Source organism: Hylobates moloch, unplaced genomic scaffold (genome assembly GCF_009828535.3).
Source record: "Hylobates moloch isolate HMO894 unplaced genomic scaffold, HMol_V3 SCAFFOLD_13, whole genome shotgun sequence".
NCBI lineage: Eukaryota > Metazoa > Chordata > Mammalia > Primates > Hylobatidae > Hylobates > Hylobates moloch.
In genome coordinates, this window is record NW_026652288.1 from 93,241,154 (window position 1) to 93,257,315 (window position 16,162).

At 39.8% G+C, this 16,162-nt stretch overlaps 1 protein-coding gene across 8 annotated transcripts in view; it reads left to right on the forward strand.

The window, feature by feature from the left end:
* YEATS2 (YEATS domain containing 2) overlaps positions 1-16,162 on the forward strand; it is a 112,099-nt gene that overhangs the window by 12,567 nt on the left and 83,370 nt on the right. For all 8 annotated transcript variants that reach the window (XR_009209399.1, XM_058426799.1, XM_032171729.2 and 5 more), the window contains exons 2-6: positions 3,778-3,896; positions 6,282-6,379; positions 7,132-7,224; positions 10,525-10,770; positions 13,069-13,181. Coding sequence is in view for 7 of the 8 variants with exons in the window: in XM_058426799.1 (XP_058282782.1) it covers positions 3,797-3,896; positions 6,282-6,379; positions 7,132-7,224; positions 10,525-10,770; positions 13,069-13,181 (650 nt within the window). In the remaining variant the exon portion in view is untranslated. The remainder of the gene's footprint in view (positions 1-3,777; positions 3,897-6,281; positions 6,380-7,131; positions 7,225-10,524; positions 10,771-13,068; positions 13,182-16,162) is intronic.

Here is a 16,162-nt window from a genome sequence, read left to right on the forward strand (position 1 = left end):
TTTTATGTAACAGCCCAAGATTTCCTGAGGCTAAAATTAATTGCAGACCAAATGGAGAAGGCTGAGGAAACAAGACCTTACTTTCACTTTTTAAAAGCTTTAAACAGCCAGGCACAGTGACTCACGCCTGTAATCCCAGCACTTTGGGAGGCCAAGGCGGGCAGATCACGAGGTCAGGAGATCGAGACCATCCTGGCTAACACGGTGAAACCCCGTCTCTACTAAAAATACAAAAAAAAAAATTAGCCGGGCGTGGTGGAGAGCACCTGTAGTCCCAGCTACTCGGAGGCTGAGGCAGGAGAACGGCGTGAACCCGGGAGGTGGAGCTTGCGGTGAGCCGAGATCGCACCACTGCACTACAGCCTGGGAGACAGAGTGAGACTCCATCTCAAAAAAAAAAAAAAAAAAAAAAAAAAAAAAAAAAAAAGCTTTAAACATAGAACATAATACATAATAGTTGGGTTCTGGGCCTGTCCAAAAATAGTCATTTATATTCTGAATTATAGCAGGTAACAGATGAATATGAACAAACATTAAATGGCTTGATTCATGATGTTTACAAATGCTGGGGGGGGGTTTAGAATATTTTTAAGGTTAGTGATATAACAGCAGATAACAGCTGTAGGAAAAGTGTTCTCTCAGATATAGGACTTCCATATGTAACATTACATAATGAGCCACTCTCCTAGCTGAATCAAGTGAGTCCGTTTCTGAGATGGGTGAAAGAACTGGACTAAGAGCTGAGGAACTTTTAAATTGTGTGTTTTTTTTTCTTTTTTTTCTTTTTTTTTTTTTTGAGCTGGAGTCTTGCTTTGTCACCCAGGCTGGAGTGCAATGGCACGATCTCAGCTCACTGCAGCCTCCACTTCCCGCGTTCAAGCGATTCTCCTGCCTCAGCCTCCTGAGTAGCTGGGATTACAGGCTCACGTGACCACGCCTGGCTAATTTTTGTATTTTTAGTAGAGACGGAGTTTCACCATGTTGGCTAGGTTGGTCTCGAACTCCTGGCCTCATGATCCGCCTACCTTGCCCTCCCAAAGTGCTGGGATTATAGGCATGACCACTGCTCCCGGCCTAAATTGTTATTTTTGTTTTAAGTTTGAGTGAATACAAAATGAGTATTTTTGAGTTAGCATTTTACGTTATTTTATTTTATTTATTTATTTTTTTATTTTTTGAGACAGAGTCTCACCCTGTCTCCCAGGCTGGAGTGCAGTGGTACAGGGTCGGCTCACTGCAACCTGCCTCCTGGGTTCAAGCGATTCTCATGCCTCAGCCTCCCGAGTAGCTGGGATTACCAGCATGAGCCACCATGCCCAGCTAATTTTTTTGTATTTTTAGTAGAGACGAGGTTTCACCATGTTGGCCAGCCTGGTCTCGATCTCCTGACCTCAGGTGATCTGCCTGCTTGAGCCTCCTAGTGCTGGGATTACAGGCGTGAGTTACCGCACCCAGCCTAATTTTATTTTAAAACATGTTGTTACCTCAGTAATTCTGCCTCTGGCTAGGTAATCTTCCTTAGTGGTAGAGCAGAGGTTTGGAAATCAGAGTTTTGAAAATCTGGTCTCTTTCATAGATTAACACTGTAAGGGATAATCTAACCACCTTGGACCTGTTTCCTTATCTTAATCAATAGATCCAGGCTGCGAAGAAAGGGAGCCACCAGCCACAAGTAGTTATTGAGCCTTAGGATTGTGGCTAATACTAATACAAATTTTTTTTTTTTTTTTTTGAGAGAGAGTTTCGCTCTTGTTGCCCAGGCTGGGGTGCAGTGGTGTGATCTCGGCTCGCTGCAGCCTCTGCCTCCTGGGTTCAAGCGATTCTCCTGCCTTAGCCTCACAAGTAGCTGGGATTACAGGAGACCATCACCACGCCCAGCTAATTTTTGTATTTTTAGTGGAGACGGGGTTTCACCATGTTGGCCAGGCTGGTCTGGAACTCCTGACCTCAAATGATCCTCCTGCCTCAGCCTCCTCACATGCTGGTATTACAGGCGTGAGCCACCATGCCCAGCCACTAATACAAATTAAGAGGTCTTGCAAGTGTAAAATAGACACCAGATTTTAAAAACTTGGTAAAAATATAACGTAAAATCTAATTGCTGATTTATTTATATCAATTACATTGTTGGGATGATAATATTTTGGATATATTGGTTAGGTAAAATATATTGTTAAAATTAATTTCACCCATTTCACTTTACTTTTTCAAACGTGCCTCCGGCTGGGCATAGTGGCTCACGCCTGTAATCCCAGAACTTTGGGAGGCCAAGGCAGGCGGATCATGAGGTCAGGAGTTTGAGACTAGCCTGTCCAATGAGGTGAAACCTTGTCTATACAGAAATTACAAAAATTAGTTGGGTGTGATGGTGCATGCCTGTAATCTTAGCAGTACTCAGGAGGCTGAGGCAGGAGAATTGCTTGAACCAGGGAGGCAGAGGTTGCAGTGAGCCGAGATTGCGCCACTGCACTCCAGCCTGGGCAATAGAGTGAGACTCTGTCTCAATCAATCAATCAATCAATAAGAAACCTGGCAGCTAGAAAATTTAAATTCTGTATGTGGCTTATGTTATATTTTTATTGGACAGCTCTGGTCTGGATGATATTTCTGAAACTGACTCATGAAATACGTATCATTGCTTGATGAAGCACTTTGGAAGAGGAGCACTATCCAATAAACTCGTGCAGTGATGCGAATGTTTCGTATCTACACTGAACAGTGTAGTTGCTACTTGCCACGGTGGCTCTTGAGCACTAATTTTTTTGAGATGCAGTATTGCTTTGTCGCCCAGACTGGAGTGCAGTGGCACGATCTCGGCTCACTGCAACCGCTGCGTCCCGGGTTCAAGCAGTTCTCCTGCCTCAGCTCCTGAGTAGCTGGGACTACAGGTGCCCACCGCTACGCCCGGCTAATTTTTGTAGTTTTAGTAGAGACGGGGTTTCACCATACTGGCCAGGCTGGTCTAGAACTCCTGACCTCGTGATCCATCCACCTCTGCTTCCCAAAGTGCTGGGATTACAGGCATGAGTGACGACGCCCGGCCCAGAATTTTAAATTTTTTTAAATTTTAATTTAAACAGCCACATAAGGCTAGTGGCTAATGTACTAGGACAGTGAAGGTCTAGAGGAGTTATGGGATTTTTTTTTAATGGGATTGTTTTATTCAAAGACTTGTGTACATGGGACTTGTTTACCGTATTGCAGCCTTGTTAATTAGTTTAATATAAGTCTATAGATTTCTGTTTATTGTAATAATGATCAGTAATAGTGATACCTGCTAAGTACCAGAGAAAGGATCTGTATAATCAATTATTTATTGAGCCTTTAACTATGTTGCTTATATTTTCTAATATGCTGAATGCTTAGTGAATTCTAAGACACTGTGTGGGCTAACCATGTTTTCATCAAAGTCTAGTTCCTTTTTTTTTCCTTATGAGGGCTCTTCTGTGAAAGCCAGGCTCCTTTTGAAAAGTCTGAACAATGTGCTACTTTGTTCAAGGATTTTTCTCTTGAAAGGGAAACCCATGCTTGTTAACAGATGATTATGATTTTTTTTTTTTTTGGTGGAAACTTTTAGGCTTTTGGCCTTAAAAGAAATATGTATATGTGTGTATATATACATACACACAGACTTGCAAGTACCAGTATTATATAATATTTATTTATTTATTTTGTTTGTACACATACATTTGTAAGTACTGGTATGCAGTGTTACTTACTACAACCCAACTATTTAACTTAATAATTAAAAATTATTAATTTATCGTTGCTTCACAGTGAAGAACTGAATGTCATCATGTCTGGAATCAAGCGAACCATCAAAGAAACCGACCCTGATTACGAGGATGTATCTGTGGCCCTTCCAAATAAGCGGCATAAAGCAATTGAGAATTCAGGTAGAAATCCTGCCTTAGGAAATTATTTATTGACATATGCCTCTGCTAGAAAATTTATAGGAACTGGAATGAAATGAATTTCCACTGTTGTGTATAATTTGAAGGGGTTTGTGAGAGAGATTAGCTAAGGGATCTGTTTAATAGTAATACACCATGTGTGCTGTAAAAAGTGGAAGAAGATCTGGCAGGAACATGATCAAGCAGACAGTGAAAGCGAGACAAACTGTGAGTTTTAGCGATCACTGCATGTTAGGTGTAATCATAAAGTCTATGATATGTATAAAGGTGTGCTATAATCGTGAGATGGTCGTAGGTGGTACATGGATTAAGGTTTTTAATTTTAATTGGTAACGTTTTAGTGTATATAGAAAAAAGAATGATCTCATCAAACTTGTAGTTTCATAGATACAAGGATAAAGCTAAAATTATTTTTAAATGCTTAATTGTGTTAATTAAATGTGTCATGGTTCTCAGATGTGGTAGGTGTCTTGAAGGCATATGAATGGTAGAAGATTAGGAAGCCGATCTAGTTCAACCCCTGTACTTAGCTAATAGTAGGTAAATTAAGGTTCAGAGACATCAGATTTCTTATCTAACATCATATAAGTAGTTGAAGAGCAAATCATCAACTGGGTGTCTATTGTTCCTCAGAATGTCTTAAGCAAGCTTTAAAAAATTGGCTAAATTTACTTTTTTTTTTTTTTTTTTTGAGATGGAGTCTCACTCTGTCCCCCAGGCTGGAGCGCAGTGGTATGATCTCGGCTCACTGCAAGCTCTGCCTCCCGGGTTCACGCCATTCTCCTGCCTCAGCCTCCTGAATAGCTGGGACTACAGGCGCCCGCCACCACGCCTGGCTAATATTTTGTATTTTTGGTAGAGACGGGGTTTCACCGTGTTAGCCAGGATGGTCTCAATCTCCTGACCTCGTGATCCACCCACCTCGGCCTCCCAAAGTGCTGGGATTACAGGCGTGAGCCACTGTGCCGGGCAACGCTAAATTTACATTATTAAAACAAATTATTACTGAACTTCATTAGTATTTATTTAAATAATCTACCTAAGTTAATACTTCTAGCAGGGTAAAGAAGGCGTCAGTCATAGCTCGGATGTTGCAGTTCCACATAGGATCTGTAGAGTGGAAGTGGTGAAGAAAATTCCTATTTTTGTAAGAGCAGTGAAGTCCTACATATCCCCAGAAGATCTGTATAGAAGGAAAATTGTTAAATCCAATCCCAAATAATGAAAACATTTCACTGCAACTTTCCCTCCTCATTCAGCTGTAATTTTAGAGGAAATACCATTTCCTTTCAATAACAAGCCAAATAAATGTTAGAGTGTTATGTAACTTAATTCATTACCCAGGAACTTCACATGGCATAACTTTTTAAAATAAAAACAAGAATAGGGAAAAGTGATTGTTTTAATAACACTGTAACTTCAGTTTAAATTGATCGTAAGTTCCAAAATACCCCCATTCAAGCAGGGGCAGTTTTTTGTCTGTTACTGAGTGACAATCTGCTATTCTTTTTCTTGGTGTCCATGCTGTACCTAATGCTAACCTTTTTCCCACCGCAGAATTTTTCTCAAAGTAGATTTGGTGGGATGCTTCTCTTTGCATATGTAGTTTTGTTTTGTTTGTGTCTTTTTTTTTTTTCCACTCTGTCACCCAGGCTGGAGTGCAGTGGCATGATCTCGGCCCACTGCAACCTCTGCCTCACAAGTTCAAGCGATTATCCTGCCTCAGCCTCCCAAGTAGCTGGGATTACAGGTGCCCCCTGTACTACGCCCAGCTAATTTTTGTATTTTTGGTAGAGATGGGGTTTCACCATGTTGTCCAGGCTGGTCTCAAACTCCTGACCTCAAGTGATCCACCTGTCTGGGCCTCCTAGAGTGCTGGGATTACGGGTGCTAGCCACCATGCCCGGCCCCCAGTATTGTATTTTATAGCTATTTCACTCCCCACAGGATCCAGTCCAGGACATACAGGGCATTTAGCTGTCATATCTCTTTAGTCTCTCTCGGTCTCCTCAACCCTTTACTTGTCTTTCTTCCTTGTCTTTAATATTTAAGTAGCATAGGCCAATAATTTTATAGAATGTCTTTCAGTTTGAGTTTGTCTAATCTTTCCTTGTGAGTAGATTCAGCATTTTTGACAGGAATACTATAGAATGGTGTCTTTTTAGGGCATGATACCAGAAAATACATGAGATCACTTTACACCAATATTAGTGATTTCAGTTTTTCGTCACTTGGTTAACGTGATGTCCACTAGGTTTCTCCACTTTAGAGTTACTATTTCTTGGATTTCTTTTGTTGCTTGCTGACTTAAATAAAGACAGCCATTGATTAATTAGGCCTTGGATGTATTTTATGTTCTTTGTACAGCTCGAGATGCTGCTGTGCAGAAGATTGAGACTATTATCAAAGAACAGTTTGCTCTTGAAATGAAGAATAAGGAACATGAAATTGAAGTCATTGACCAGGTATAATGATGATAAATTGAAATAAACACCAAAGCTATTGAAAAAAATGTATACATGATTGAAAAATAATCTGTTGAGATGGAGTCACAATTTGCTTTATCCTCCTCTTTGCTTTTTTTTTTTTTTTTAATAGCTTTCTTGTTTTGGGGAGAGAAAAATGCTATTTTTTAAATAATGCAATTGCAGAAAGGATTGAAAAAATATTACCTGGAATTCCATTCAAAAGATAATCTTCTGATAGCACAGCAGGGTGACTACAGTCAACAATAACTTATTGTACATTTAAAAATAATTAAAAGAGTAAAAGTGGATTGTTTGTAACATAAAGAAAGGATAAATGCTTGAGGTAATGAGTATCCCATTTACCCTGATATGATTATTATGCATTGTACGCCTCTATCAAAATATCTTACATATCCCATAAACATGTACACTGTGTACCCACAACAGTTAAAAATAAAAAAGTGTTTTTAAAAAAGATAATCCCTCTTTGCTCTTGTGTTCAGTGTCTTTGTGGATTTTTCTCAGTGAATATACACATAAATGTACATATTCATTGCAACACTTTTGTCTTTCTCTTAAATCCTTGCGAATCTGATGGGTGGAAAGGTCACTTTTATTTGTTTTTCTTTTGATTGTTAGAGAAGTTGAGCTTTTTTTTCAGTCATTCACGTTTCTTATTTTGTGAATTGTTTGTACATCTCTTTTATAATTGCCATTTTTTAAAGTAATGAGTTAACATTTGTTTTTAGCGACTGATTGAAGCAAGAAGGATGATGGATAAACTGCGTGCCTGCATTGTAGCAAACTACTATGCTTCTGCAGGTCTTCTAAAAGTTTCTGAGGTAAGCATTCCTCATACTCAGTCATTTTCCAGCCACTCATATTTGTTGTCTGAGGGGAAGTTATGTCAATATGGAATCCCTTGCATCTGAAACGTTCCTTTTTGTTTGTTTGTTTTTTGTTTTTTGTTTTTTGTTTTTGTGTGTGACAGAGTCTGGCTGTATCACCCTGGCTGGAGTGCAGTGGCACTTGGCTCACTGCAACCTCTGCCTCCCGAGTTCAGGCGATTCTCCTGCCTCAGCCTCCTGAGTAGCTGGGATTACAGGCGTGTGCCACCATGCCCAGCTCATTTTCGTATTTTTAGTAGAGATGAGGTTTTGCCATTTTGACCGGGCTGTTCTCGAACTTCTGACCTCAGGTGATCCACCCACCTTGGCCTCCCAAAGTGCTGGGATTACAAGCATGAGCCACTGTGCCTGGCCTGAAACAGTTCTTACATTGACTCTCAGAATCCAAGAAGCCTAGCCTACTTCCTGGGAATGTACAGACTATACGTAGACTTATCAGTCATTGTGTTCAGCCATAGTCCTTCAGTTGTGACTTTCTGCATTGTCAATAATCCTAAGTAATATTTTTTCCTTTTTTTTGTTGTTTTTTGTTTGTTTGTTTTTTTGAGACGGAGTTTCTCTCTTGTTGCCCAGGCTAGAGTGCAATGGCATGATCTCAGCTCACCGCAAACTCCGCCTCCCGGGTTCAAGCGATTCTCCTGCCTCAGCCTCCCAAGTAGCTGGGATTACAGGCATGCGCCACCATGCCTGACTAATTTTTTTGTACTTTACTAGAGACGGGGTTTCTCTGTGTTGGTCAGGCTGGTCTTGAACTCCCAACTTCACGCTTGCCTCGGCCTCCGAAAGTGCTGGGATTACAGGCGTGAGCCACCAGGCCCGGCCTTTCATTTTTACGTAATTCTTTTCCTCTTAATTGTTAGCATTATGCTAGGCTTTGCAGATTCAAAGATGATTGAGACCTCATTCCAACTGGCCCTAGTGCCTCCTCACTTGTTTGTGGCCCACTTTGGAGTAATTTATAAATTGATTGAGTTTTCTTTGACCTTTTAGTCTAGTGAATGGCAATGGCAATTTTTAGTTTCAGATTTACCCTGTTTAATGAGCCATGAGTTCTCCTACTTTTTCTTTTTCTTTTTTTTTTTTTTTAAAGAGATAGGGTATGTGTCCAGGCTGGAGTGCAGTGGCTATTCACAAGCACGATCATAGCTTCGCTGCAGCCTCCAACTCCTGGGCTCAGGCAGTCCTCCTGCCTCAGCCTCCTGAGTAGCTAGGACTGCAGCTTTGTTTCTCTAGTTTTTTAAAATTTAAAATAGTCCTCCTACCTTTTTCCCTCCATGATCCTGACTTTTCGAAGAGACCAGGCCATTTATGAATATCTCAGATTTTGGATTTATGTTTTCCTTGGATTACTTTTTCATCCTCTCTATTTTCTTGTAAACTGGAAGTCAAGTCTAAAGGCTTGGTTATTAACAGATTTGGGTTAAATATTTCTGGCAAGAATACTTCATAGTGATGCTGTGTACTTGATATTCTAGCATATGAGCAGGCACCTAGTTCCAGGTTGTCCTGCTGGTGATACTAAGTTTGACCACTAGGTTAATGTGATCACCACTAGATTATTCCAATTATAAAGGAATGTTTTTTCCCAATTTAGTTTTTGACATGTAAATGAAAAATATCTGCTCTTTTATCCTAGTAATATGTCTAAATTCAGGCATAGGGGTTAGGATTGACCAGAAATAGGAGTATTTCTTCCTATTTGATATTTTGATAATTTCAGCATAACTTTCGTTTGTTTTTTTCTCTTTTTACTTTCTTTTTCCTAAGTGTTTTCAGCTAGAATTAGTCTCAGCTGAATCACCTCTGGAGCAGTGCTGGCTCACTGGGAACCAGGGAAGGGCTGGAGGGTAACAGTAAATGGTGCTTGTCATGTTTAGGCCTTCATGTTACCCTTGGTGCTCTAGGGACACCTGGTATTGGTGCTGTTCCTGATGCTGTCTTATAAAAACTGGAACATTATTTGAGTTGAATTTTAAACGGTAGACAGGTGCTTCTTTTAGTGTGGCACAGTTTCCCAGATGCATGTTAGAATCATATTCATTTTCCTAGGGCTACCATAACAAATTACCTACCATAAGCTTCGTGATGTAAAAGGACGGGTTTATTATCTCACTATTCTGAAGTCTAGAAGTCCAAAATCAAGGTCAGCAGGGTAGTGCTCCCTCCGAAGGCTCCGGGGAAGAATCTTTCCTTGCCTCTTCCTAGCTTCTCAAGGTTGCTGCCAATCCTTAGTATTTCCTGGCTGTAATTTCTGCCTCAGTCATGATGTGGCTGTTTTCCCTCTGTGTGTGTCTCTGTCCAAGTTTCCCTCTTATAAACGAGGAGGACTTCATTGACTTCACCTTAACTTGATTACATGAGCAATGATTCTATCTTTGAATTGTTAGCAGTTCTGATCTGTGCTATTCGATAGTCTGGAAATATGCTGATTTTATCCTCTTATGTTTTGATTAGGATTTATTCAAGGATATTTAGGTATGCTTTTGTCTCGTGATCAACCATTTAATTATTTTTAGTTTTCAGTGGCAAAACATATTTATAGCTCTGAAAAACCTTTATTATTGAAATTCAAGAACTTTGTTGCTTTGAGACACTAGTTTCTACCTCCTTTTTTCTCTCTAGAACCATTAGTTTAATAACAGTTTTTAAAAGCTAGGCTTCCTAGGAACATAACTACAGTGTTATCACATAATAACAGAATACACTGTATTTTGTATGCAAGTGACTAAGACACAGAAAAATTCCATAGATGTTTGTACTGAACTGAAGGCAAACTTTATACATCAGTATTAGTCATTCAAAAATATTCTCTATTTCATTTTACTCCTGTGTGAGGACCTTTTTATATATACAGCTTTTTATTTTTATTTTTATATTTCTTTCAGTGATATTTTATTTAGAGCAGTTGATATGTTTGTGTAAAGCAATGTGAGGCTTTTAAAGTCAGATTTTATTTTCTGTGTTAACATGTATTATTTCTCATTTACCTCCGGAAGACCCTGCATCTCTAGCTGTTAGTGTTAGAAACTTTGCATAATTACTCATCATTCTAGTTTTTGTTTTGTTGGTTCACGCTGTGTTAAGGGGTTGGGATATCATTCTATGGATGTGGGGAGATTTTGAAAGATTTTAAGCATGATCTTGTAATAGATAAGGTTTTGGAGAGATCAGATTTTTGCCTGCTTTTGATGGATTTGATTAAAAATTTATTTGCTTGCTTTCATTTTTTTGTAGGGATCAAAGACATGTGATACAATGGTTTTTAATCATCCTGCTATCAAGAAATTTTTGGAATCACCATCTAGGTCATCATCTCCTGCCAATCAGAGAGCAGAAACACCATCAGCCAATCATTCGGAAAGTGATTCTTTATCTCAGCACAATGACTTCTTATCTGACAAAGATAATAACAGCAATATGGATATAGAGGAAAGACTCTCAAACAACATGGAGCAGAGACCAAGCCGAAATACTGGAAGGGTATATAGATGGGTGGATGTGGGAGGGAGCCACAGGACAAGGGAACTAGTATTTACTAAAGTATGTGCTTGTTATCTCACTGAACTGTCATAGGAATCTTAGGAAATAAGTTTGTTTTCCTTTTATAATGGGGAAACCAAATCTTTTTTTTTTTTTTTTTTTTTTTTTTTTAAAGCAGCGTTTTGCTCTGTTGCCCAGGCTGGAGTGCAGTGGTGCGATCCTGCTCACTGCAACCTCCGCCTCCCGAGTTCACGCCATTCTCCTGCCTCAGCCTCCTGAGTAGCTGGGACCACAGGCGCGTGCCACCATGCCCGGCTAGTTTTTATGTATTTTTAGTAGAGACGGGGTTTCACCGTGTTAGCCAGGATGGTCTCGATCTCCTGACCTTGTGATCCACCTGCCTCGGCCTCCCAAAGTGCTGGGATTACAGGCATGAGCCACTGTGCCCGGTGGGAAACCAAATCTTGATGAAGTTTTATTTGCTCAAAAGTGTCAGAACTGAGAATTAAACCTGAGTGTTTCTTTTTTTTTTTTTCTGAGACAGAGTCTCGCTTTATCACCCAGGCTGGAGTGCAGTGGTGCAATCTCGGCTCACTGCCACCTCCACCTCCCAGGTTCAAGCTATTTTTCTGTCTCAGCCTCCCAAGTAGATGAGATTTCAGGCATGTGCTACCATGCCTGGCTAATTTTTTGTATTTTTAGTAGAGACGGGGTTTCACCATGTTGGCCAGACCGGTCTCGAACTCCTGACCTCGTGATCCTCCTGCCTCGGCCTCCCAAAGTGCTGGGACTGCAGGCATGAGCCACCACGCCCGACTTAAACCTGAGTGTTTCTAATTGTACAACCTGGAGATTCTGTGCACAGCACAGCTCCTGGATGCTGTTTACGTAGGTGTGAAAGAAACCTTCCAGCTCGGCAATTCTGTGATCTTGCTCAAGGTCTTTCCACTCTGTCATGTTTATTCTCTCGAGAGCAGTCGTTCTTCAACAGTTTCCTCTGTGAGACTATATTCTAAGATGCTTTCGTACTTCAGTAGATGGAGGAAATTTGACAAATAAACAGAATTGAAAAACATTGCTCTTTGATCCTGCCAGTTTGTAATTTGAGCTCCCATCTCAAGCGACTCTGAACTTCTTGATAAAATATTTGGCTATAGAGTCATTATTGGATTAGAGCAGTGATTTATCTCAGAATTTAGGTGTTCTGTGATAGAGAAAATTTCCAAGTTACTTTCCACATACTTAGACATCAAGAGTTTATTTTTGATACAAATAAGTTTGTATTTATTTTTCAGATTATAAATTCATATGTGTTCATTTTTTGAAAATCGTTAAATACAGAAAAGTAAAAAAGAATAGAAGAGTTCATTCGTGAGGCTACCACCCCCAAAATCAGAACTCTTCACTGTTTGGATTTGCCTTACCTTTCCAGTATTATTCCTGAGCAAATACTACATGTGTTTTTCTTTTTTTTAGTTAAAAAGAATTTAGGAGGCTGGGCGCGGTGGCTCATGCCTGTAATCCCATCACTTTGGGAGGCCAAGGTGGGGGATCACCTGAGGTCAGGAGTTCGAGACCAGCCTGACTAAGATGGTGAAACTCCGTTTCTACTAAAAATACAAAAATTACCCGGGCTTACTGGCCGGGTACCTGTAATCCCAGCTACTCGAGAGGCTGAGGCAGGAGAATCGCTTGAACCCAGGAGGCGGAGGTTGCAAGGAGCCGAGATCGTGCCATTGCACTCCAGCCTGGTTGACAGAGCAAGACTATGTCTCAAAAAAAAAAAAAAAAAAAAAAAGAATTTAGGGCATAATGGTCATAGAAACTTAACATGTTTTATACAGTACATGGTCATTTCCATATGTATTTATATAGCAAACATTTAGCATTTACTATGTACCAGAAACTTATTTCTCATTGAAGAGTTTTGAGTATTACAAAAGGTTAAAAAGAGGGTAAATTCCATTGACCTCTTTCTCTCTTTCTATTCCCGTTTCCCGGAAGTAACCATTGTAATAGTTTTTTGTGTATCCTTCCAAATCCTATTTGCAGATCCAAAGCAGATGTATGTGACTATTAAAAACACACCGGGAGTTACACTATATAAACTTTGTATAAATTAAGGCAGCATTTATAGTAAATTTTTTTAATGCTTTGAGAGGTGCCATGAAGCCAGAAAATTTTGTAATTTAAAAAAAAAACTTAGTTATTCCATTTATACTTTTTACGATTTTGTGGTTTCTGTCCCATTGAAAATTGTTCAAAATGAGAATGGATGTTGATTATGATTTTTTTCAGGATACTTCTAGTGTTACTGGCTCCCATAAAACAGAACAGCGGAATGCTGATCTCACAGATGAGACTTCACGACTTTTTGTAAAGAAAACAATAGTAGTTGGCAATGTGTCCAAGTGAGTATCCAGTTGAATTTATTTTTATTTGTCCATGTATGTTAATATTTTGGCATTAATACTGTTATTATAGTATTACAGTAGGAAGAGGCCTCAGGAATTCTTTTTCCCAAGTCCTTAGTTGTTTAAAAAGTAAACCACAGTCTAGAGACTTTATTAGGGTAATTTTGCTCATTAGTGAGCAAAGTCAGAATTTGAATCTAGGTCTCCTATTTTTCTTTTCCTTTTTTTGAGACAGAGTTTTCGCTCTTGTTATCCAGACCGGAGTGCAATGGCATGATCTCGGCTCACCGCAACCTTCGCCTCCCAGGTTCAAGCGATTCTCCTGTCTCAGCCTCCCGAGTAGCTGGGATTACAGGCATATGCCACCACGCCTGGTTAATTTTGTACTTTTAGTAGAGACGGGGTTTCTCTGTGTTGGTCAGGCTGGTCTCGAACTCCCCACCTCAGGTGGGTCCATCTGCCTTGGCCTCTCAAAGTGCTGGAATTACAGGTGTGAGCCACCACGCCTGGCCTTTTTTTTTTTTTTACTCTCTTTATTATTCTTTTTATACAAATAGCCACAGGGTCAGGGGACTTAGGTCTCCTATTTTTCATTTGGATATTATTTTCTCTGTACTGCCTCTATACTGTGCCATTCTGCCTTGCCTTGCACAATATCCACAAAGGATAAATAAGGGGAAGGTGTTTGTTCCAAAATATTGCAAGAGAAGAGGCAGTATAATAACCCCTACACTTGCTTGTGTAGTTTGTAGAATATGCTAATTGTTAGGTATTTGAAAGCCAGTAGAGAATGGTAAATCCTCAGATACTGCCCTCAGCTCGAATGTTCAAATCTTCATTTTGTCTCTCCATTGACATTCCTGCATTTGCCATTGTATTAGTCTGTTTTCACACTGCTAATAAAGACATACCCGAGACTGGGTAATTTATAAAGGAAAGAGGTTTGATTGACTCACAGTGCCACATGGCTAGGGAGGCCTCACAATCATGGCAGAAGGCAAGGGAGAAGGAAAGCCATGTCTTAAGTAGAGGCAGGCAAGAGAGCTTATGTAGGAGAACTACCCCTTATAAAATCGTCAGATCTTGTGAGACTTATTTATTATCACAAGAACAGCATGGGAAAGACTCACCCCCATGATTCAATTACCTCCCACTGGGTCCCTCCCAGGACGCATGGGAATTCTGCAAGCTACAATTGAAGATGAGATTTGGGTGGGGACACAGTCAAACCATATTGGTCATTTACTTGTGATTGGCATGTCCAGAGCCGAAACCAGATTCTTCTCCCTGGAAAACCTATTTCCTGTTCTTTTGTTTTGTTTTGAAATGGAAGGAGGTAAGTGTGATGGGTTTCTTTGACTTTTTTTTGTTGTTCTTCAAAACCTTACTTCAGGTCTTTTTTTGTGACTCTAAGGCAAACCAAAGAGGTTTGTATCTAACAAGTTGTTGAGACGTGAGAATAAAGTAGATAAGTCTTTTCAGTTACCCATTTATGTTAATACTTGGGCCTAACACTCTTATTATCCTGGTGTTACAGTAGGAAGAGGCCTCAGAGAATGTTTTTTCAAGCTCTTTGTTGCTTCAAAAGTGAACCAAGGTCCAGAGATTGGAGTCTCTGCGTCAGTGTGTCTGCCAGTCTTTCCCTGCGAATAAAATAGGGCTTGGTAAAAATTTCTAAGACATGAGCTCTTACACAAATATATTTCACCAATTGTGTCAATGTGTGTAAGTTTGGAAGAACTTTTGACTTCTCTGAACCAGTTCTGTCTTTAGGGGCCTTAGCGAATTCCTAAAAATGTTGATTTGGTTGCCCAAACTGAAATGTTTTTAGTTCGTAACAAAAGGTTGCTGAGCAGATCTTAAAGGCAGAATTCCTCCAAGCTCCAGAGCCATGTCCTTGAACAGTATGATCTCAGGCTGTCTTGGAGCAGCTTCATCATTTTTGCCAAGTGTCTAGGGGTAGATAAGGACGTTATAAATCCTCTAAAACCATAAAGATGTTAAGTAAATATTTGGCCCAGATGTAAATAGATGGAAGGGATTAAATTAATTTGATGGAGGAAAATTGATTACAGTGGCTAGGATTCTAACTGGTAGCGTTTTAAACTAATTTTCTCATGAAGTTTTATTTGCTAATCCCCTCCTTCATTAGGCATTTTCCTTCTATGCTCTCTCTTTGTGATTTTTATCACACTATATAGCCATTTTCTATTTTCATATATTTTTCTCAGACTGGAATATCTTTAGGGTAGAAACTATGTCTTGTCTGGTTTTGTTCTGTTTTGTTTTTTCGAGATAGAGTTTTACTCTTGTTGCCCAGGTTAGAGTGCAATGGCGCGATCTCACCTCACTGTACCCTCCACCTCCAGAGTTCAATTGATTCTCTTGCCTCAGCCTCCCAAGTAGTTGGGATTACAGGCATGCACCGCCACACCTGGATAATTTTGTATTCTTAGTAGAGATGGGGTTTCACTATGTTGATCAGGCTGGTCTCAAACTCATGAACTTGGGTGATCTACCTGCCTTGGCCTCCAAAAGTGCTGAGATTACAGGCGTGAGCCACCAGGCCTGGCCTTGTCTGGCTTTGTACCTTACAGTATATATTTAGTAAGTATTTGATGAATACATTGATATACTTATGAAAGGAAAAAATAAACATAACATACACAAATCTGGCGAAATTGATTTTAAAAATTACTCAAAAAAGAGAAGGCACAAATAATATTAGAAATAAAAAAGAAGACATAACTACAGATGCTGTAGTATTAAAGAGATAAACTATTAACTTCTTTATGCCAATACATTTAAAAATTTGGATGAAATGATTGTTTAGCCCCAATTTTCTTGTGGCCTAGTGGGTCTGCCTGAACTTCCAGGCCTGGCTTTTTCTGGGCCGACCTGTCTTGTAAACTTGTCATCTCTCCCCAAATCGATCTGTAGGTATTCCTGTTAAAATCCCAACAGGGTTCATGACTTTC